We start from the raw sequence: 23915 nt of genomic DNA, 5'->3' as shown, positions 1-23915 counted from the left end.
GTCCCCAGTATCTCCAGGTAAAAGGTGGTGGTAATGGGAGAAACCTTTGCCTGACATCCGGGTGAACTTCTGCCCACAGGCAAAACTCAGCTAGAGCTTGGTATACCAATAGTGTGGTCTGATGTAAGGAAACTTCCTATGTTTATTAAACCCGGCCAGGTGGGTGGGGTATAAATTATTCTTATTCTTATTATTGATTTTTCAAGTGTATGAAGTAGCCCATTGAGCTCAACACCACCTGCAACTGCCCGTTCTTTTCAGCACCTAGGACAACTCCACTGTGTGGCAAAAAGATTCTCTTGGGGACTTGAACAGGAAATCTACATGAAAATAAGAGCGCTTGGATTTGGAAACTTTTTTAAAAAAATGCCACTTGTCTTTTCCACCCACCTGACACATTGCAATCTTTTGTGAAGTATTTCACTGCTATATTTGAAATTTGAAAGGTCAGAATTGCTTATATTAGACACTAGTCTTCAAAAGGCTCTAAAACCATGCCTCTGATTTTTCTAACAAAACACAAAAACTGAATTGTTATGAAAACGTTTTTAATAGGTCAGCATTTCAAGAATAGACATGATTGGTTAACATTAGCAGGCTCCTTCTGGACTGCTAGACAAAGTTCATTTCCCCCCTTTGTTTTCCTGTTATTTCCAAGGAAAATATATGTACATCATACACGCTTCACCTTTAGTTTAGAACTCTACATCTGAGGTGTCCCTATCCATACTGGCTTTGTGAAGAAGAAAAAGGAAAGGAAAGTCAAACCATTTCATTTCATTGACAACCAATATCAATTCTAAAAAGTAACAGATTTTAGAAATTCATAGCTTTTTCACCTGCAACAAGTGCATAATATTGGCTTAGTTGCCATATAGCAAAAATAAACTAATACATCTTTCTGTGAGGACAGTGTTTCATGAACTGTAGGTGGTAAATATATGAAAGAATATCAAACTCGGGCAGCTACTTATGCATAAATTCATTTTAAAAAATATATAAAAATACCGAACAGAAGGGGAGGCAAAGAAACACCACGGTTATTCTCTGTACAAACAAAATAGGTTACACAAAGTAGTAAATCCCCTCAAGGCATGTACAATGTCCCTCAATAATTTGCAGTGAAAACCCCCTTTAGCAACAGGTTTGTACAACCATGACAGTTTTGACAAGTAGTTTAGATAACTATAAATACATATATTTAAAAATCACATTCAGTTTGATCTTCCTACTGCAATCTCCTCCCTTTTTTGTTTCCCCATTATAAAAAGGAGGAACTTCAAGCAAATGTGTATGTGAAAAATAAACAAAGGGTAAAACTCCTTACCCAAAATTTATTAATGGCATGATTTACATCATTTTTATTTATTTTTTGGAGAGGGGGAAAATCTCTACTTCACTGTTGCCTTCTGAAATGCATACAAAATGACTTCTGTAAACACGGGTGTAAACTTTAGAGAAGTGTAAATGTATGCATGTGTGCAGCTGATTACCAGTAGGAGTGAAAACTTCTCAAGTGTAAGAGGATATAGAAATTCATCCCAAAATAACAAGGCACTGTTCTAAAACAGCATGTGAAAAGCAACAGAGTCAATGGTGCTATATCACAATATCACATTTTAAAATCACACATGCTCACGTTTCCCTTTAACACACAGTATCCTGTTAATAGCTTTCCTAGCATACAAAGATCTTTTTAATATTTACCTATTCCAAGTGCAGCACAATTTAAAAATCCAGAGAACAAAGACCAGAGGAGCAGGTGAGAGGGGAGGGAGAGAGAGAATGAGGGAGAGACATTTTGTCTAGTCACCTCTTGCTTCCAACCTTTTTGTTGAAACAGGATATTTTTTTTCTTCACTTCCAAGCCACTAAAAAAAGTCAGGCTGTCATATACTGCATCAGATACCAAATTCTCTTGCAAAGTAAATTCACAGTTGTACAGCATAAGCATAGCCATACCCTCTCCACCTAGTGCAGCAAGACATGCTGGCTGAAGACAGCATCTGCAATCCTCGGCCCATAACCTGGGAGCAAGACCCATTGCATGTTGTGAGACTTGCTTCCAAGTCAACACAACAGGCTCATGCTTCAAGAATGCTTGTTGTTTACAGAATCATCCGGTATACAAAGGAAAGCCTTATCATCATAGGAAAGCTATTTTCTGAATGCAAGTTTTAAAGGAGAAATATTTCCTGCAAATGTCAAGGTCCAAACCTTTCAGCATTTTTTTGTGCACTGTAGTCAATTAGTGAAGTTTGATATGTGTTATTTGGTCAAATTTAAATCCATTCTACTTTTACTTTTCCAGTCACAGGAACAGAAGTACTAATTTACACCAGAGTATACCTTACACTGCCATTTAATGTAAGAACCACCCCACAATTTCAAAGGACGAGATGCCCAAACTGTCTCACGATGTATGAAGATATGCTGGCTGTGTTGAACTCTAACCTGCACCCATAAAGAAAATAAGATAGAAAAGTGAGGCCAGTGTTTGTCTCTGTAGGTAATGCAAGCACATGGTTGCATTACATAGGGAGGTGCAAGACCTGATCCCTCAGGCACTGTAAAGAGTATATATTCTGAGACAACTAAAAAAATAAATAAATGCACTACTAGAAGGAAGATTGTTTTCCCGCATATAACTTGCTGCTAGAACTTCAAGAACATTTTGCTCTCCAGAAATACATGGAAAAACAAATGTCCTACAAATTCCGATATCTCTCCCCTCTCTATTTTGGAGCTTTATATTTTATTGCATTGATAGCCCCCATTCAAATGTTAAGCACATGAAGATGGCCAACCGATTACAGGGCTCCCGCAGTATGTGGTTCTCTGCACTACGCATGGATGTCCAAGCTAGGGAAGCCTGTGTTTTTAGTTCTGTGTGAATAGGTTTCCAGCTTCTATGGAAGCTTTTAGGCGCAGATGTCTACGTGCTGTAGAGCCTGCCCAGCTCAGATATCCAAGGTCAATTTATAGATATTAAGAAGCATGATCAGTAGCACATCCTTGCTGCCCCTTTTAAGGTGAGGATCCCTTTCAGTTACCACATAAAGGCGGGTTATGTTGCTTTCCTTTGGAAGACAGAACAATGGCACTGGTTATTGACAGCATTGACAAGTTCCTTTGTTAGAGAGTGATAACATTTAGTAATAGATTTAATGGGAGGCAATGAATTCTCCCTGCAGTAAAAATAAGTTAGGTAAAGTAGCATCAACAGCAAACACACCTCAGTCTATGAAATGTTCTTCCATAACACAACTTTTAAAAAATATATATACTTAATTTTCAGAGGAACAGCATTGCTTCTTCCTATTTGACCAAGTAGTGGTTTTCAGTTATGTCATTTGCTGCCACTGAAGAAATCAATTAGGTTAAAAAGAACCCCAGCAAAAACATATCTAGCCCTCTTGTAAACTACAGTAGAACTGATGAGAGATTTAATATATTGGCATCTTTAAGTTCATTTAACAGATTGCACGCAAGTATTCTCGAGTAATTCCTAACATAATTTTCCATACTTTTTTTTCATATTTTCTCAAATAGGACCTGGTGTTTGTAGGGCTAACATCAAGACAAGTAAAGCTGGTAACTGATGCAATCCTACAAATTGGCTTGACTAAAGAAAGAGGGAGAAAAATTAAATCTGGTTGATAATGCAAGTAAGATAACTTATTAATGCCTGTGGAAGTATGAAACCCCTGCTTACTCTCACTTTCTAAAGCTTTTTAAAAGAATTCCCTCCTCCAAAAACCTCTCATACAGAAGAAATCAGTGCATTAATAATAGCTCCAATATATTAATAGTTTTTATTTGTACCTTGTGGAGATCTGGTCCCTTTCTGAATAAAAGTCAGTACTGTTTCCTTTTTGATCCAAAAGACCATACAATTAGTTCCACAGACACAAAGGAGAGTTGTTCTAACGTTTCTCAAGCAACTGAACCACTATTCCAGGTGACAAATCTCTCTCGAAACTATGGGCAGTTTCAGAAACAGTTTGTGACATGGACTTAGAGGCTTGGCATTCCAAAGGAATAATGGTAGTTTCCATTGGGTATATACATAAAGTAGCTCTTTGGATCCTGAAATTTGTATACAGTCATACCTCGGGTTACAGACGCTTCAGGTTGCACACTGCACCGAACCCAGAAGTACCGGAATGGGTTACTTCTAGGTTTTGGCGTTTGCGCATGTGCAGAAGCGCTAAATTGCTCTTTGCACATGCGCAGAAGCGTGTGCGCAGACACACGGGTTGCAAACACTGCGGGTTGCGAACGTGCCTCCTGCATGGATCACGTTCACAACCCAAGCGTCCACTGTACTTTAAAAAATGCAATATGGCATCAATAGGCTCAGCCTATGACACAGAACAGGTAAAATTCATAGAAATGTAAGATGCTTATATCCCATTGAAATCAATAGGACCCCAAACAAAATCCCATGTGCTTAAGCAACTAAAATTCATAGATTTTAATGTTATGGTTTCAATGAGACCTAAGCATGTTTAACTTCTGCTGGACCACAATGAATGTATTTATGTATAGCCTCGCTTAGAGCAACATGCACTGAGCTTCTGAGATTCACATAAACTCAGTGTTTGCAGATCTATCCTTCTGAAAACAATGTTTGTTAAAAGATTGTTTACTGAAACACTACAAAAGTTGGATAAAAAACTAAACCCTTGCAGGAAGAAACAAAACACACAAAAACAAAACACCCCTATACAGTTCTTTTTAAAGTGCACAAAGATAAGTAGAATCTATTTTGAATATCACTACAACTCTTGGAAATGTTAAATTAAATAGAGACCTTTTGGCTCTGCTATGGTCCCATCTGCACTATACATTTAAAGCAGTATCAAATCACTTTAAAGAGCCATAGCTTCCTTCAATGAATCCTCGGGATTATAGTTGGCTAAGGGTGCAGTGAGTTGTTAGGAGATCCCTATTTCCCTCACAGAGATACAATTCCCAGAGTGGTTTAACAATCAATTCTTCTTCTCTGGGAGCTGTGGGAATTGTAACTCTGTGAAAGGAATAAGGATCTCTTAACAACTCTCAGCACCCCTAACAAACTACAATTTCCAGGATTATTTGGAGGAAGCCATGACTGTTTAAAGTGGTATGATAATGCTCTAAATGCATAGTGGATATGCGGCCTATGTTGGCATAAAACAGTAACATCTTTTATTTTATTTTTAAAAAAGTAAGTATTCAGCCCAATGTACCATAAAATAGCAGCATTAAAAACATCTACAATTAAGTGGACCTGCAGTCATTGAGCATCAAACTTGAGAAATAATTCAAATAAGTCTTCCTCTCCACTGCAGAAAGCTGTAGGTAGTGGCCACAATCCACAGAAAGCTACACATGTGTGCAAGGGGGAAAACTGCACTTAGCAGGAGTTTTCTTTGAAGTTTCCGTTGCTGCTGTTGTATCTGCTGAAGGAGGAACCTAAACTGCAGCAGTGGAAGACAGAAATCTCTGTCTGTATTATTCTTCCTTTGTGCACATGGAGCTTTTTGGGTTTGTAGCCAATATCTTTGTTTAGTCATATACTCCAGTAGCAAAGTCCAAATATGATCTCTCTCTTGAAATTGCACATGGCAGTTGGAATACGTACTAAAGTTACAAACATGGCAGCTAAAGAAGCCATTGTATTTCAATCCACCAAAATTTACGTACATCAGAAAAAGAACAAGTGTCCCTTTGCTGCAAGTTTCACACAACTGACCGGTGCTCCCCACACACATATACTGCGCTGGGCCGGATACGTCTTCTGGTGTGACCAGGTAGCTGTGGCAAAAACTTGAAGTACTTCGGCATTAAGTCTAAGCATGCATCATGAAATTTCTTGATCCTCCAGTAGTAAATCAATGGGTTCAGGGCAGACTTGAGGTAGCAGAGCCAAAGGAGCCAAGCGCTTATCTCAAAGAAGTTGTGCTTCTGATCGAAGTGGCTGTTGAATGTGGCAATAAGGCTGTAGGTGGTGAAGGGCGCCAAGCAGATTATGAAGACAATGAACAAAATCAATATGGTGGTGAAGGCACGAGTTTTAAAGCTCATATCAATGTTCATCTGAAAGGGTCTCTGAAGGCTCATGAGACCAAGTTTGCTAGCTTGGCTGAGGCATATGCTATCTGGGTGGCTGTGGATGCGAACTGCGTTGTGCCGTACAGTGTTGAGGATGCCCATAAAAGAATACAACATTACCAAGAACGGGATGAAAAATGAAATCAGTACCACCAGTATCACATAGGCACGGTAGCCAGGGCTTGTTGTGTAGCCAAACACACACTGAGGTGCTCTGGAAGGTAGCAGGTTGGGGTTTCCCAAAGAAAGTGGGAAAGCAACGACGAAGGCTGCAGCCCACGAGACAGCAATGAGGAACTTTGCACGGTATGGATTCAGCTTATCCTGCCTCTGAACTATTATAAGGAACCTGTCAATGCTAATGATAAGCAGAATGGCCACCCCTTCGATGACAAATAGCCAGAAAAACATGGCCGAGACTCTGCAGAAGATATTCCCAAAAACCCACCGGGTTGTGATGACAGTTATCAGAGCAAAAGGCATGTTCAGCACAGCAAGCAACATGTCTGCAAAAGCCAGGCTAGCTAGGAGAATGTTAATAGCCGATCGCATTGCAGTCTTCTGATAGACCATTAGGCAGACAACAAGGTTGCCAAGGAAAGAAACGAGGAGTATAAATATCATGGCAGCAGAAAGAATTACCTGGAGTGGCAGGCTTAAGCTCTTGGAGCCTGATTGCAATGGGTGGGCAGTTGTAGTGTTGGTTGTCAGAGTAGTTACCTCAGTGATAACCATGGCACCCAAGTGATATTTCAGTGGCTGCGTTGTGCCACTACGAACCAAGAAGGAGGGGGTGGTGATATTTGCGTACATATTTTCATAGACAATAAAAGTTGCATTGAATGTCCCAGAATGAGCAGACGTCAGCATTGCAGAAAAAACCATCACTTCCCACAGAGCAGAATGCAAGGGAGAGATAAAGAGGCTTCAAGGCATTTTAGCATATAAGGGTGGTGTCATGATCCATGGCCATGCCCCAAATCGTAGTTAGAGATCCAGCAGGGGGAAAGTAAAGCTTCACCCTTCATGGCAGTGCTTTGGTCTGAAAAATCAAGCAGGAATTAGAATGTTAGACGCGAGTATCATGTTGTTGCTTTTGCTTAGTGTTAACGCATACTGAAGACAAAGTTGGGGGTGGGGAAGCATCTACTACAGAAATCAAGGGAGGATGCAGTGCTGCATAGGGATATATGATCAGAAGAGCTGCACAAGTAAACCCTAGAGTACCACAAAAAAAAAGTACATAGTAGCCTCTCTTTCCTATTGCATTGTCCTGTGAGATTCTGTTTCCGAGAACCTTACAACAGTTAAGAGTTACAAAGGCACATTCAGGCATAATTTAGGAGCAGGAACCCCTTTGCAGCACAACTTTCTTCAGACAAGTTTCTGCTGTGAGTAGGAGACCTTTAGAAAGTCTGTGTGAGTATTAATTCACTTTAGTCTATTCTGTTGTGATTTTAACTTTGTAAGTTTTAAATTACAGTTGTAATTTTTTAGTGATAATTTTATTATACTTCTTGTAAAGTGCTTTGAGGGGTTTTTCCAATAATCAAGTGGTATATAAAAGTTATAAATAAATAAATAAATAAAAGTAAGTAAGTAAGTAAGTAAGTAAGTCAACAAAATTGTGGCAAGTCAATTTAAGTCCAATAGTCATCCCTTTCTCTAGTAACAGGCTATGCTCTTTACAGGTGTTCATTGGAGTACTTGAGAACATATGTGTTTATGCTTCCATTAAGAAGACTTTTGTGTGGGTTTTGTTTTTGGCAGATTCTCTATGTTCAGGTATACTGACAGAAGGACAACAAATGTACACCACACTGTAGGGAATCCACTTGATTGTCACCCCTGCTCCTCCCTAGATAAGCAGGTAGTGTTGTAGAGTAGAAACAAGGTAGGCTCTTGTGTCTTGTGGGGAAATCAGATACTACTGTCAAATATCCTTTCATTTAGTTGTCATGTAAATGTTAGTAGTAGTCTAATGGGAACATACAAACCACATGAAGGGTAGCTAAAGTAATGGTCTACAGCAGGACTGGGGACTTGGCTTGATGTCACAGTGATGTCAACCCCCAGGGGTCTTTAGATGCCCCTTTCAAAAGTGCTTCCTTGCCCAGAACTTTGCAGGCACCACCAACAGCGCCTGCACACCCGCTTTACAGCTAGGTTGAAGTAAAACCCATTTCCAAAGCAGCAGTTACAAATGGCTGTGAGCTGCAATTAACCACTTTCACATATACACATATCAATGATATCGATATCAATGCTGATGGAGTATGTCTTAATTCTAATAATTAACTGGGACATAAACACGAGGACAATGGCAAGGGGTTTCAAAACTTTAGTGAGATTTAGCAAACCATTTTAGGTATATTTCAACGAAGACTATCCTTTTCTTTCCCCACCCCCACCCCCGAAAAAAGCTTAAATATGCCATCTACAATAGCAACTGAAATGAAATTTGGGTTATTTTTAGTTGCGATGAGTTGCATAAAAAATCTCTGGCAACGAAGCCCATAAAGGCCTATGACTCAAATAATACAGCAAGAAGCAAGGAAAGACTAACAGCAGTAGCCCACGGGGGAGTGATGTAAAAGGTAGCATGACAGGAACAAATAATTCAGGTGAAGAATAAAAGATAACAGAAAACAGGGGAAGCTGTTTCTGCTTATGTGCTTCAGTTCTTTGTAACATATATTGGGCAAGTCAGTAAAAATTGCCAGCAGGTTAAGTGAAGGAACTAGAGACTTGGCATATATTGCTGAGATTATTCTCAAGGATGTCCCAGTTCAGGGTAGTGTTTGATTTTTGAAGCATAGGTGGTCTGTAAGCTCAATTGAACTAAAGTTCATGTGAATTAATGTAATAGCACCAGGAGAGGGAGAAGGTCTAGAAATTCACCTCACTCCTGGAGAATGAAGAATCAATTAGACCAGGGGTTTCCAAACTGTGGTCCATATACAGCATCTAGTACAGATCATTACAATTGCTACAAGAGGCATCAAAATTATTAAGTGGTTCTCCAAGACACTCAGCAAATTCCAAGTGGTCCATGGGGAAAATAGTTTGGGAACCAATGACTTTCTTAAGCCATCTTTGTGTGCCTGCTTGAGATCTGCTGTGGTGATGTCTCACAGAGCAGTGGTAATGTTTGTGCGCACGTGTTTGTAAGTGCAGCAGTACGGAAGAGGGACTTTTTGTCACAACAACCGCTTCTGCGGTAAAAGTCACAATGTGCAAGCATAGCCTTAAAAATGTAGGACCTATTTCAGCAATGGTACAATGTCCTATAACACATGAATCTCCAGTAAAAATAAAAGTAAAATCTTTACCAAAATCTTCAGTAAAGATGAAGTCGAGTTACAGCAGAATCCTAACCATGTTTACTCAGAAGTAGGTCCTACTGTATTCTGTGGGACTTACTCCCAGGTAAGCAGGATCAGGATTGCAGTCTAAGTGGCAGTCCAAAGACCACCAAGTTGCAAGTATCTAATGCATTTCCACACATTTTCCCCTATATAAGGGCTGAACTTCATTATTAGAGTCAGTTAAAATGAAGGAAGTGATAGTAACTTGTTTCAACCTGTCATCTTAAAACAATTTGTATGTTCTTTTATACTTCATGAACAAGATACTGTTTACCTGGGATAAAAATGTTAATCTGGTGCTGGTTTTTAAAAATCGAGTTGATGGATTGTAAGAGCAGTCAGTTGCACCCTATACCAAGCCTTTCACTGCTATAATTTATGTAACCATAAAAACAAAATTAAATTGGGTACTTATTCCCTTCAAAGGGAAATAATAGTTCAAAGGGGTCATGAAGCCATCTTAGAAGTTTTCTCCCCCAGTTCTGTGACCTAAGTAAATGACATTATTACATACATCCAATTTATGAAGGAAGAGATTATAAAAGAACAATAAAATTTTAATGGGGGGAAAACTGCATTCTCAAGGAGATAATCACCATTTGATTTTCTCTTTCAAAAACTTATCAGCCTAGGCAGCTCTTTCATTTGTTTCAGCATTAATTCAATAACTGACAGACTAATGCTTGTGGCTCAAATGAAGTCAAAGATTGTTGGACAGATGACATCATGTAATTACTAATAAAGATTTATCATTGCTGTTCTGCTGAACAAAGGTAAGTAAATATCAGCAATAAATTGCAATAGTATCTCACAGACTAGTCCAATATGCCAGTTGTATGAAACATGACTGCTAGCAAGCATTCAGCACTGCCAGAACTTAGAAGAGCTTCCCCTACAGCCAACATCTTCAGTAATTCCCGAAGAAGTTGCTTCAATCTATTCTAGTAAGAGCTGTTACCATAAAAAGTCCATCCCCACTGGCTGTTCTTCCAACTCAGATGCTTATGGACAATATCATGAAGGAAGATACTGATCACTATGCTGGTGAAAAAGACCCTAGCATGTGAAAGGGGCTTATGCACTGCTCTAAAGTATTGCCTGCAATCATAGAGCTAAAAGTTAATAAAACGTCAAGACAGCATGCCATATAGTTTCTGTACTAGATTCAAACAATTATTCCTATCAGTAGTACTGGAAATACAGTGGTACCTCGGGTTAAGAACTTAATTCGTTCTGGAGGTCCGTTCTTAACCTGAGGTACCACTCTAGCTAATGGGGCCTCCCGCTGCCACCACGATGTGATTTTTGTTCTCATCCTGAAGCAAAGTTCTTAACCCGAAGTACTATTTCTGGGTTAGCAGAGTCTGTAACCTGAAGCGTCTGTAACCCAAGGTACCACTGTATATAATTCACTACTTGTCTCTAAACATCACAGTTTAACATACAATGTACATCTTCACAAGGCGTTAAGAATCAGAAGTTAAATGGGTATTACTGTCAGGTAGGCTACTAAAGGACTGCAGTCTTAGTTGATTCTCAAACTTTATAGACAGAGCAAATCAAAGCAAGCCCGGCCCCAACAGTCAACCAAATCAGTCATTAGGTAAGGGCCCTGGACCTGAATGCTGGTTGGACGGCACTGATGTCTGTATCCTATCCATGGTGGCAACAATTATATGTAGCTACACTGTCTTGGCCTATAGATCTGTGAAATCTACAGTCCAGGTCTTAGTGGGACTATAAATATATAAAATGTATAGATTTTATAGATCTATAGTATGGAACAGTGCAGTTTGGTGAGCATTCTCAAAACTGCTGGATTCATACCTGACAATTCAGCATCAGCATAATGTGGCTATGATCCACAGCCCATTTACTCCAGAGAAGCCCCTCTAGATTCAAATGGGCTTTATGCCCGCGCTCAGCCCAGCATCCAACAATAACTGTCTGAAAACACAGAAATTCCACCCACACACTGCAGCCTGCATGAGAGTAGGCAAAGTAGATAACCATTTGTTATTAAGAATGCAATCAGAAAAGGCATAATAGGACACCCAAAATGGTTTTCACTTCACATTGAGATGAAGGCCTCATAACTTCAGACTTTTGTTTGCATTACACAAACTACTGTACTTTTTTACTGCCAACATTCTCCCACCAAATTGAGGAAACAAAGAAACGGTTTCCACAGAATAGAGCTAAATCCTATGCTCACCTATCAGCTCCTCAGAAATCCATGCCAAGTAGGTTCACAGGAAACACCTGCTTGACATGAATAAAAATACAATCCTCAGAACATATGCTTGGTAGCAAATTCCACAGAATAATGATTTTCAGTCTATGAAAATTCCAGATAAGCAAAAAGTATGGGGGGGGGGGGAGAGACTTGGTAGCAGTGTCAATACTAAGCAATGGGGGGAGGGGGAAACCTCAGCCCCCAGACCCAACGAAGAAAAAAACAGCTTTGGTGCAGTTGAAAATACAGGGAGCATGATTCACCTATCCAACCCCATTAGCAAGAACTTCCACCTTACATGACAGGGCTTTCCCCGCTCTCCTCCCCCCATGTGCCCTGCAATTGGTTCAGTTGCGGTGGGGGGCGGGCAGAAGAACCCCAGAACAGAGTGCAGAGGGAAGCAGCAACCCTCACGCAGACGGAATGACTGGAAAAGCATGGGGCTGAATTCCACCTCATGTTATTACCAAAAGAATTTCCCAAATGATTTAAAAATAAATAAATAAAGTTAGCTCTCGAGCAGAATAGAAGTTAACATTAAAAAAATCAAACGGTAACAAAAAGCCAGGCTCCCTTCCTGGTGTGCAACTTTCCTGCTTGAAGGCCTTCTTCAACTATATTCCCCAAAGAGGCACTGAGTCGTTTTGCTTTGCCCCTGTATATACAAGGAATCATCTGAGAAGGAAGGAACACCTTTTGAGCAAAGGTAGGCATGTTGGCTTACAGGAAAGATTCCCATAAGCCACATTGGCCCAAACTCAAACCCTTGCACACTGGTTGGGGGAGAGGGGGTTGCCTGATAACCAACCCAAAATGAGACAAAATAATGTGCAAGTTTTTGAGCTCCAGAACATTTCATCAAGCTTGGTGGTAAACCAAGCAAGGGAGAAAAATGTCAGTTGACATTGAACTCACGTAATCTGCATTTAGTCAGTCTATAGATGGAACTTGGGAGAAAGTAGTAGAAATGCATATTAGGCTCTCTTAGGTGCTAAACTGGTTTCAGATTGCATCTAAGACTGCAGGGAGCAAAAAAATGTGCAATGGTTGATCCCTCATTTTTTTAAAAATGTATAATTTAGCTGTTAGCCATCCTTTGGCAAGACACAAAGTTTCCTTGAGCAAGTCACCATCTTCCAACGTTGCTAAACAGATCCAAACATCACTTGTATTTTCAATATGAATTAAATTCTGTTAACATTTTGACTATCACTGCTCTTAAACTCAACACTCAAGTCCTGAGAAACATTTAACTGGGACCCGTATCACTGCTTAAGTTAAGCAGGTGATGGACCACATCTGTACCTAGATGAGGCCAACCACTGGAGTGCCCTTTAAACTACTGTAGACTTCTCACTTTTTGTGATACAGGGAAAGCATGTAGAGTTCTTTGTATACATTAATGAGCAATAAAAATTAACATGGTATTTTCAAAAAGACAGGAAATTAATATTTCATACTTCTGTTTTATCTATCTGCATGAACCTAAAATATCAGTTCCAAACAGCATGATGTTCTGTGGACAGTCTGCTGCCACTTCATTTCCAAGTCTGTTTCCTTAGCAACACTTTAATCCATCTGGCTACAGGCTTCTAAATTTTACAACCATGTTCCTATCTACACCAGAAATAGACTACAAAGGAATTTATACTACCACTCACGCAAAGTCACTAACGTAATTAATCACGCTAATAAAACAAATAGTGTGGCTAGCTGTAAATAATTGGGGAGAGAGCCTGGATTATTATATATAAAATGCTTATTATGATCAGCCCACAACTGAAAAATCAAATAGCTACCAGTTTAGGTCTGCTCAAAGTATTTTGAACACCCGTCTCTGCCAGACACGCACACTAGGCACCAGACACAGTAAACAGCAAAAGATTTTGAGGTTTCTGCCCTCAGTTTGATGTAGAATGAAGGTTACAATAATGTAATTTAACAAAGCAAAACTTTTGAAGCTCCTTCCCACTTGTTTCAATGGGCTACGATTGGACAAGTTGCTTGGCAAATGAGGAATAAGTGCATTACACAGAACAAATGCTCTCCAGATCATACTTGGGATAAAATGGACTAATTAGGCTTACACAAGGGTCTGTTTTCTTTGAACAGACATGTCATAACCTGCTTTTGAAACTCCCTCAGTTTCAAAAGCAGTTGGCCATGTAGTACGGAGGCCGCCACGTAAAGTAAAAGTAGTCTCAAATCTCTTGGTTTCAGAGTCTTAGTTTCACTGTTATTTCAGATTTGGATCTGTACAGCTCTCCCACACACCTTCCCACTTTCCATGTGTGTTTATCTGCTTTCAGCTCTTTCGTCCCTCTCCGCCATTCCTCATTTATGCCATCTGTAGCTGTGCTTGGCACAGTCAAGACTGATACTGCTATCAGCCACTCACAAAAAATGCCCAACCTGACCATTATACCCATCTCTGAATCCAGTTGCTTTTGCAGGCTCTTCTCCTTTTCTATGCCATCTTCTGTCACTTTTCTTGCCGTGGACCAGAGACAGGGAACATGTGGTCCTTGGCTTTCATGCAGACTTGGGTGGGAAGAGCACCCAGAGGGAAGGATGGGAAAACCAGGAGGACAAGCGAGCAAAATCAGATGGAGGGGTGAAGGGAGGCGGAGAGTCAACACAAGTGATCAGTTCAGATTTCTGGCAACAATACAGTGGTGCCTCGCAAGACGAAATTCATTCATTCCGCGAGTCTCTTCGTCTAGCGGTTTTTTTCGTCTTGCGAAGCAACCCTATTAGCGGCTTAGCGGCTTAGCGCTATTAGTGGTTTAGCGGCTATTAGCAGCTATTAGCAGCTATTAAAGGCTTAAGGGATTAGCGGATTAGCTGCTAAAAGGCTATTAGCGGTTTAGCGGCTTGGAAAAAGGGGGTGGGGAGCGAAAAAAAATCTCAAAACTCGCAAGACATTTTCGTCTTGCGAAGCAAGCCCATAGGGAAATTCGTCCTGCGAAGCGCATTGAAAAACGGAAAACCCTTTCGTCTAGCGGGTTTTCCGTCTTGCGAGGCATTCGTCTTGCGGGGCACCACTGTAATCTGTTCCCAATGAAACTAAGAGGGAAAGTAAAAAGGGGTTGGCAGAGAGGGTTAAAGAATCCTTCCCTTTGGTGGCATGCAACCCCTGAATAATAATTTCCCCCTAGCAAATCCAGCCCTTGACAGGAAAGAGCTCCCTGGCTCTCCCTAGAACACCTTCATTTTTTATTGTCTACTTCCTTTAAGTTCATATAACCAAAGGCGCTTCCTTTTCACCTGCTTCCTTCCAGACCAGACTAGGTATTGAAATCCATCACTCCTATGCTCTACCTTCTAAATTCTGTGATAATCTGGCACAGTAAATTTTCCCTATGGTATCCCATTTTTATTGTGTTCATGTGGGTGGAGCTTTGACTGACATCGTATGTCCTGGCTGGTGTAGGAGTCAGAAGGTCTGACTATCAAGCTTTTATTTTTCAATGGTTGTGATTGAAAATACAATGCAAATAAATCCCTCACCTGCACTTTACAGCATTCCAAGTGCTAGACTTTGCCTTTACATTTCAGTGTGGATTTCTTTCTCCTTTTCTTTTAGTGACATTTCTGTCACTGGAAAATTGTCATTCCACATCCAGTACTAGTTACGGTTGCACAAGCAGCAGAAGCAGAATGTGGATATGGACATTGAAACACATTTTCAAACACTCATGCTGAAAGCAATTTAGTTGGTAGCAGGACGCAAATATGTTTGCATCTGAGTGTCCTTACTTAATCTGCATTGGTCATTGTAGCCTATTCCCAATTCTTATCTTAAGACAAGAAAAACCAATGTAAGTACACATTCAGCATTTTACATGATATCTAACATTTTTGCTTCATGAAAGTGCTTCTACTCACAGAAGCACCCTGTTTGTGAACCTAACCCTCACTCCATGGAAGGAAGCTACCTCCATTCAGGAAGGGGAGATCCTAGATGTCACCTAACACTTAGAAATCACACCATAATTCTGCATACAGTGGTACCTCAGGTTACACATGCTTCAGGTTACATACGCTTCAGGTTACAGACTCCGCTAACCCAGAAATATTACCTCGGGGTTAAGAACTTTGCTTCAGGATGAGAACAGAAATCACGCGGTGGCGGCGCGGCAGCAGCGGGTGGCCCCATTAGCTAAAGTGGTGCTTCAGGTTAAGAACAGTTTCAGGTTAAAAACGAATTAAGTACTTAACCTGAGGTGCCACTGTAATCTTACTGCAACTTTAAATAAAATATAGAAAGCTCTGTACAATATATATATATACGGTATATGGAGGCAGGAGAGCAATAAACTGGGAGGTGGTGCTTTAAAAAATATGGAAGCAAATTTAGAAAACTATTTGGCAATATAAGGAGTCGCCATTGGCTAGGACTATTCAGAGCCTCTGAGCAGGGGGGAATAAAGTCCTACACCATCACCACAGATTCAGGGTGGTGTGGGAGCTTGCTCTATAGCACATACTGTGAGTCAGCTGCAGAAAATTGTAACTAAACATGCCAGTCAGTGTTCCAAACTGACAGCAGTGATTGGAAAATCCATACTGGCTCTTGTTTAGGACATCTGTAAGTGAGCCCACACCATCTTTCATGATGTGATAAGTGTCTGTTTGTGTGATCTGATCATCATCCTATGGATGCAGGTGCATAGTCTCAGCTTCAGATGGTTTAAGCAAGCATGAGAGAAGGTACAACTCACCTGTGCTCCTTTCTAACACTTCTTTTGACTGCCTGAAGCTACTCAGAGTGCATTTTGGGGCAGTAAATCTTATAGCATAAAACATGTTAGCAAAGCTAACCAGAACATTCTGCATACGGATGCTAAAATAGGATTTGGGTGGAGCTGGTGATAAGCCTCTGTTCCACAAAAAGCTGGAGCTAACCTACTCTTGATTGCTATTGTGCCATTTTTGTAAAACACACAAAACCTAAAATTGGCTAAAGATAATTTCATGGAAGAGTAGCTTAGAACTTATTTGTTCTTGCAGAAGTATTTTATTCAGCTACATTAGGGATTTAGTACCATTTAGGATAATTTACAATTTATTTCAATTATAAGTTACTGAGACACTCTCTAGACAAAAAAGCTCATTGCATAGTAAAACTGCTCCTATACTGTACCATTGGAAGCTGCAGATGGTGGCTGTATGATTAGACACTCCTCAAAAACATAAAAATAAATGTCCTGTGCACACTAGAATGTTTATTTTACTAAAGTTATTATCATGGAATCATAGAATTGTAGAGCTGGGAGTGACCCCAAGCATCATCTAGTCTAACCTCCTGCAATGCAAGAATATCAACAAGCATCAATAGCAGATGATCATCCAACCTCTGCTTCGAAACCTCCAAGGAAGGAGAGTCCACCACCTTCTGAAGGCATCTGTTCCACTGTCAAACAAGCTCTTAGAATCATAAAGTCATTCCTGATGTTTTGTCAGAATCTCCTTCCTTGTAACTTGAAGCCACTGGTTCAGGTCCTCACCCTCCAGTGCAGGAGAAAACAAGCCTGCTCTAAGAGGCAAAAATGGAGGATATGGAATCTAGTTCCACACATAGCACTTTTGTGGCTGAATTACTAAGCTCCATACTAAAAGCACTAGTAATATTGTATCTTCACAGCATGGTATCCATTTCAAAAGCCAAAAGGAATCAATGAAGTCTTTTCCTACAGAGTCAGTATTAGATTTCCTACTCCTTCAGAAGCAACTCTCATCCCTCCTGCCCCACCAGAAAAAAATTACTCCTGCAGCTGTATAGTTCTCAAACCCAGCATAGGAACAAAGTCTATTCCTTCTTTCCAGGTTCAGCCATCCCATACTTGAACCGATGCGTCAAAAAAAAACCCACACAGATTCTTAGGCAGCACAAAGTTCTGGAACACAACTGGAGCAGAGATGAATTAAGCATTAAACCAAAAAGGTTGCATTAATAAGGTCTTAGAGGTGAATCAATGATTCACATAAGTCCTCTGCTGTACTATGTAGCATCATAATCCAAGTGCTATAAATAACCTCTTTTTAAAAAACAAAAAGCGCCCACACTTCCAAATCTAAAATGTCAAGGAGAAGGCATTTTAATTTGTTGGCCCACAATTTATGACTGGAGTCCTATACAGTGGTACCTCAGGTTACATACGCTTCAGGTTACAGACTCCGCTAACCCAGAAATAGTACCTCGGGTTAAGAACTTTGCTTCAGGATGAGAACAGAAATCGTGCTCCAGTGGCACGGCGGCAGCGGGAGGCCCCTTTAGCTAAAGTGGTACCTCAGGTTAAGAACAGTTTCAGGATAAGAACAGAGGTGCAGAACGATTTAAGTTCTTAACCTGAGTTACCACTGTATTCTGTTATGTGTAAACCCTGCTGATTCCAGTATAATCTAATATACATATAATGAGATTCAGACTTGCAGCCCAAGTGTGCTTTGTCTTTAAGACTTCTGGATGGTTGATTATTCTGCATTTCACAAATCAAGCTGCCAGCTATACAGTCCATAACAGGAAGTCTCGAAAGGTTATAAACTTTATTAACTTAAAAGACCCGAGGGCCTCTTATGCCATTAAGAGTTTCACTTTAATTCCATAGACTAAAAGACAACTAGCCTGTTTAAAAAAACATTTATCCATTGATGAATGCTAAAGTTTGGCTACTGTACAAAATAAGCAGGTTAATGGACACAAGTTTGAATACTCATGGTACTCAACACTTGAATCTCTGAATATGCACTTGTTAACAGCCAAAGTACTGGCAAAGAGTGCAGACTTCCAGGAAGTTCTCCTGCACAAGCTAAATAAACACAAAATAAATTAGTATTGTGCAAGGGTCTCCTTTTTGAGGATGAAAGTGAATGTTTGGCCCATACACAGAAGCTACTAAGACAAGCAGCGGGGATGTTTCCAAGATAAAAGGTTGTGGATGAAAATTTGGTAGTTTTGAAAAAATCTGCATATTACTGTCCAACCAGAAAACTGCTGAGTTGAATACTCAGCATATTGCTTTTAGATGTTAGCGCCTAAGGCTGTTGGACTCCATCTCCAACAATGCCAGCCCACTTGGCAAAAAGTCAGGGTGATGCAAGTTAGAGTCCAAGAATGCCAGGAGGCCACAGGTTCCCATTTCTGGTTTAAATATTGCCTGAAATGTTTTTGTGCATTTCCTGTGTGTGTAAGCTTCCTCTTTTTTGGTATTGGGAACCCAAGAGTTTATTATTCTTTTATTGCAGCGACACAGCCCCAAAGAGGGGGCAACGTTATGACTACATACAGCTGTACAAGGTGAGGGATCCTATAATTTTCAGGAGAAAATAGTGATAAAAAGCAAATAGCATACTTTGAGACTCGTACCCACTTATTGTAGGAATGTTTGCACTTCTTTACTCAAGTATAAACTCTCATGGAAAAGAGATCCCTAGAAAATTACAGAACTCATTTATTGTAGATCTATATCTCTTTCGTGTTCTGTGCTGACTCCCACCCAAACCACTGACCAGCACAGATGTGCTTAACGTTAATTTTGTGACAGTGCCATAAGTCCCCAGGCCATTCTTTGAATGCTAACTCTGGACAGACTACAGATTGATGTGCAGAATGGCTGATTTCTGAAAAGCCACTGATTTCGTCATACACATACATCACAACATTGATATAGTGCAGCTCATCTGAATCCCAACTGCATTCTTTTGATCAGCAGAGAGGCTAAAGTGGAGCATTAACAAAGACAAGACTTAAGCAACAACAGTTCTTCGACTTCTCTGAACAGGACAATGAACGATGGAAAACCTGGGAATTTTATATCCATGTTATATACAGTAATGACAAATCATTTACTGCAGTAAAGGTATATGGACTGAAATCTTAGCCACAGTTTTTAGTTTAAGATTGCTAGTTCATGGGATCTTTACCTAAGGCTACTGTAATAGCACAGTAACACAGACTGGGATCATGCTAGCTTGCCCTGTCCTTCCACCAGTTAAAATTAACCATTTTAATACCACATCATCAAATCAGAAAAAACTCACTGAACAACCTACAATGAAGTCATGGCAACTGGGACAAGCATTCAGGTGAACTAGATCTTCATATCCCAATCCTAAACACCTCACATGGGAGTAAGGTCCCACTTAAGATTTCGAACTCTTGCTTGCATTGCTGATATATAAAAGTATCAAAAATGCTACTGAATGATTTAAAGAAGTACAATTTCCAAATTTAACAATGTTCTACTGGCACTTATACGTAGGATGAAATGCTCTCATACACTTTAGTAACTTGCCCATCTCTCCAGTGGCGGAGGAACCGCCCAGTGATGCACACACGACGTCCGTATGGGCTGCCATGGGTGTGCACTCTGTACAGAATGCCACACATGTGCAGTCTGTATGGGATGCCGCACATGCACACTCCATATGGGCTGCCACTCGTGTGCAGCGGCCATACGGGCTGCCACTTGACCGGCAACCGTATGGGCTGCGGCTCAAGAGGCAGCCCATACAGATGCCTGTATGGATGGCGCGCGAGAGCAGCAGCCCATACGGGTGCCCGCACGGGTGGTGCAAGAGAGCACATACTGACTGCGTGCATCCTCGGCCGCTCTACAACTGGGGGGAAGCAGGAGCCATCTTGTCACACACACACCCCAGAGTGGCACCCGGGACAACCCACCCCCTCCGCCCCACACTTTGTATGCCCCTGCATCTCCTGAAGCGACAAGCATTATTTGGAATGTGTGCAACAGGGAACGTTACATACTGTAGGCACACTGGATGGCTTTTCAAAGTAACATTGGAAATATCTATCTCACTTATTAAAGAAGGATCCAGACACAGCCTATCCAATCTATGGGGGAAAAGGCTGTAATTCCGTAGCTACTTGTTTGGAAGTAATCCCATCCAGAGAGCACTTCAAAAGTGGTTTTAATGCAGTAATCTACACTATATCAGTACCTTATTCTCTCTTTACTACACAGTTTGTCATGAACTCTGCAGCCTGGAAACTTAATAAAACTTAATATATAAAAAGAGTTGAAGAGAATAACTTTTCCACATTCCTCTTGGGAATGCACACTGCAGTCTTCATGACAAAGCAGGGGTGAGCTGTTCTGACATGCCTGTACCACTTGCAACCCACAAGGCCTAATGCAGCCTAGCAGCCACATAGGCATCCTACCAAGTGCTTGATAAAACCCACCAAGTTTTGTTGCCTCCCTGAGGTCACATGGCTGGTAAGCTGCACTTGATTTGGTGAGTTAGAAACTCTGTAGGGATGCTGTAAATTAAAATACAGTTCTGCAAAAAGTAATATTGTTGCTCTCACAAGTTGCCTTTTATTTATCTCCATGAAGTATCTCAGTACAAAGAATGCGAGTAAACTCTTTTCCTAAAAGTTATTACCCATACCAAAATATTACGGCAGAAAAAGTATACTACACAGAAGCATATGCTCACTAGTTTGCCTAATCAAAGAGCCTACCTGTTATACATAGCCTTAGTCATTGCAGAATTTACAGCATTAGCAAGCTGCAGTAGAATTTCAACTCTCCAAGGATGAATTCAGGCAGCAACACACTCTAAGAAATAACTAACTTACAGGTGGTGATATGCAAGTAGTGTACACTTGAACTGCATTCATTCTGGCATCACACACCACTCTGCCACCAGAAAAGAGCTTTGCAATAAGGAAATATAGAACAATTCAAATGTTCTAATATTACATACAGTAGCATGCACACTGGCTAGAATTACACTGCAAGACATACTTGCAGGAAACATATATCCCATGCGTCTAAATAGGGCTCCCAAACCACCATTCACAGGGTTAGATTGAAGCACATCAAATTTCATGTCCTGTTGAATTCAGCTGAAGTACCCTGGTTCTGAAGTTACCAGCAAATCAACCATTTACATTTTAGCTGTGAATTTACTTTCCCTTACAAGATGGCAGGGAGCCTTCACCACCTACCTGAATTACAGCCCTCCTAAAATATACATATTTCACTCTACAAGCAGCTGCAAACTGCTGCCCCGCCCCCCGCTCACATTTACCGACAAATGACTACAAAAACAGTCCCCTTTCAATAATCAGATTGCATGGCTATAAAGTCAACCCAGATTTAACTGTCAGAAACTGAAAGGGAGAAAACCCCACTTAACACATATTAAGGAAATAAATTAGTGCTTTACATTGCATGCCCATACATGCATAAGCTCAGTGAGACTTACTCCCAGGTTACACACTTACACTGGAGTAAGTCCTACTGGACACTGTCCAGTGAAAAAACCTGCTCCTTATTTATTGTAGCTGCCCAGAGAACTTCATGTTATGGAGCAACATACATATGTTTTGTGTGTGTGTGTGTTTTATATATATATTATAAAACTGTTCTGTTATAGCTCTTTTTAACAGCTTTTAAAAATGTGGTTAAGGGACCTCATCTATTCAGATGTGAAGGACTGCCTCTCTTTTTAACCAGGATTCAGTATTTCACCACTTCAGGAAAGCCAGCATAAGTATGTGAAGTTTGAAAGCCCTTATTAACCCACCACATACAGTAAGTTTGTACATACAGTAATATCATTTCACTTCTAAATACCATCCCTTGGTTCTGTAGTCAGAATACCAACATGGAGGACACACGGGGGCGGGGGGAATGTGGTTTAAATCTGAATCATGCAATTTCCTACCACTCTGGTTCTAATAACTCTGATTGTAGCAACAGAGAATAGTGAAAGTGCATTAAGGAATAACTAATGTGCCCGAATGACTTAAACACACCAATTCTTTAACCACTGCCAAGGATGTTGCAGTTGCCCTTGGTGTTTTAGGCAAAGTTTAATTTGAGACAGGGAGGGGTTAGCCGGAATTAATTAATTAAAGGCCAAAGCCGAAGTCTGAGGAGTCAGTCCTCAATACATCTAGGACTTACTGCAGACCTCTGATTTTATAAATTAAGGCAATGGAATCCATCTGGTCCTAATTTGGGTTCCTGGTTTTCGAAAAGTACTCTGGCACCTTGCAAAACAACACACATCCATCCATATAGCACCACCACACACACACACACACACACATATATATATATATATATACACAAATACCATCCCTTGGTTCTGTAGTCAGAATACATAGGAGCCAACTCCTAAGGGCTGAGAGGTCTTTGCCCCCCCCAATAAAATATTAGAGGGGGCCACCACACGCCCAAGTTGAAGGGCACTGCCATTCAAACGGTGTGCGTGCACTACGACTTGTGATTGATTATGCAGGGCAGGGCTTACCTCCCCCCCCCCCAATATTTTGTTCAAGTTGGCACCCTGTCTGTGTCTGTGTGGATGTATATGTATAAATATATGTGCGCGCACACTGGTAAATCCAGCGCTCCCTTCATTTCACACTCACCATCACCAACGTGCATCCCCATCTCTACCCCCCCCCCCCGCCCCAAGAATTCATTGAAAGAGCTGCGGGGAGAGATCTACCCTTTAAGGTGATGAAGGAGTATTTACATCACATCCAACCTCCCCTCCCCTACCCCCTAGCAGCATGTGCTCTACGATATGAAGTCGGGAGCGAGGAGGGGGAGGAGGACAGGATCCCAAGTCCAGCATCTCCGAATCGCGGCGAGGTTTCGCTCGAGCCCCTCGCCCTCGCTCCGTTCGCAGCCCCGCTCCAGGGAGCCGCACGCGGCTCCATCTGCTCCTGCCCATCCAACCTCCTCCTCTTCCCCCTGAGATTTAACCTCACCTCAAAACAACAATAGCAAGCCCCGGTCCTGGGCAGGCGGACGCGCGAGTCGAGGGCTGCTGCCTCCGGGAACTTTCCTGGCGGACAAGAGACCCGGGAAGCCGAGGCTTCGGCGGCGGCGGCTGCAGCACTTCGCCTCTACCCCAAAGTGGAGAGAAGAACAAAAGCTTCCAAGCCGGGGGGAGGAGGAGACGGCCAAGGCAGCAAGTGAGGAGCATCGCCTGCGAGCTGGAGCGGGGTCTCTCTCTCTCTCTCTCTCTCTGGCTGGGTTTACCCCTCAGCCCAGCCCGCCTTTCCCCCCACTCCCATCCACCCACGCAGCCGCCGACCCCTCCTCAGCGCAGCCGCCCCATTTGCTCCGCGAGCCTATCCGGGCGAGACAGCTGCTCGCGGAAGGCAGAAGGAACCTGCCCGCTCCCCCTCCCGCCCCAGCCTAGCTCCTGGGCGAGAT

The 23915-nt window shown here is 41.4% G+C and overlaps 1 protein-coding gene across 2 annotated transcripts; it reads right to left on the bottom strand.

Annotated features, from left to right (window-relative positions):
- Positions 1-531: 531 nt before the first annotated feature.
- GPR63 (G protein-coupled receptor 63) lies at positions 532-23915 on the bottom strand. 2 transcript variants are annotated; one of them, XM_083433571.1, is made up of 2 exons: positions 23465-23915; positions 532-7141 (listed from the first exon to the last, which is right to left on the bottom strand). In XM_083433571.1, exon 2 carries the CDS (start codon positions 6982-6984, stop codon positions 5728-5730), a length of 1257 nt encoding a protein of 418 aa, XP_083289697.1. In that variant the 5' UTR covers positions 6985-7141; positions 23465-23915; the 3' UTR covers positions 532-5727. The 2 variants fall into 2 exon arrangements, with proteins under 2 accessions (XP_083289697.1, XP_083289698.1); XM_083433572.1 differs by lacking the exon at positions 23465-23915 and adding an exon at positions 11683-11720.

Source organism: Podarcis tiliguerta, assembly GCF_965153285.1.
Source record: "Podarcis tiliguerta genome assembly, chromosome: 3".
Taxonomy (NCBI): Eukaryota; Metazoa; Chordata; class Lepidosauria; order Squamata; family Lacertidae; genus Podarcis; species Podarcis tiliguerta.
Note: the sequence above shows the minus strand (reverse complement) of the source record. Positions and strands in the feature narration are given on the sequence as shown.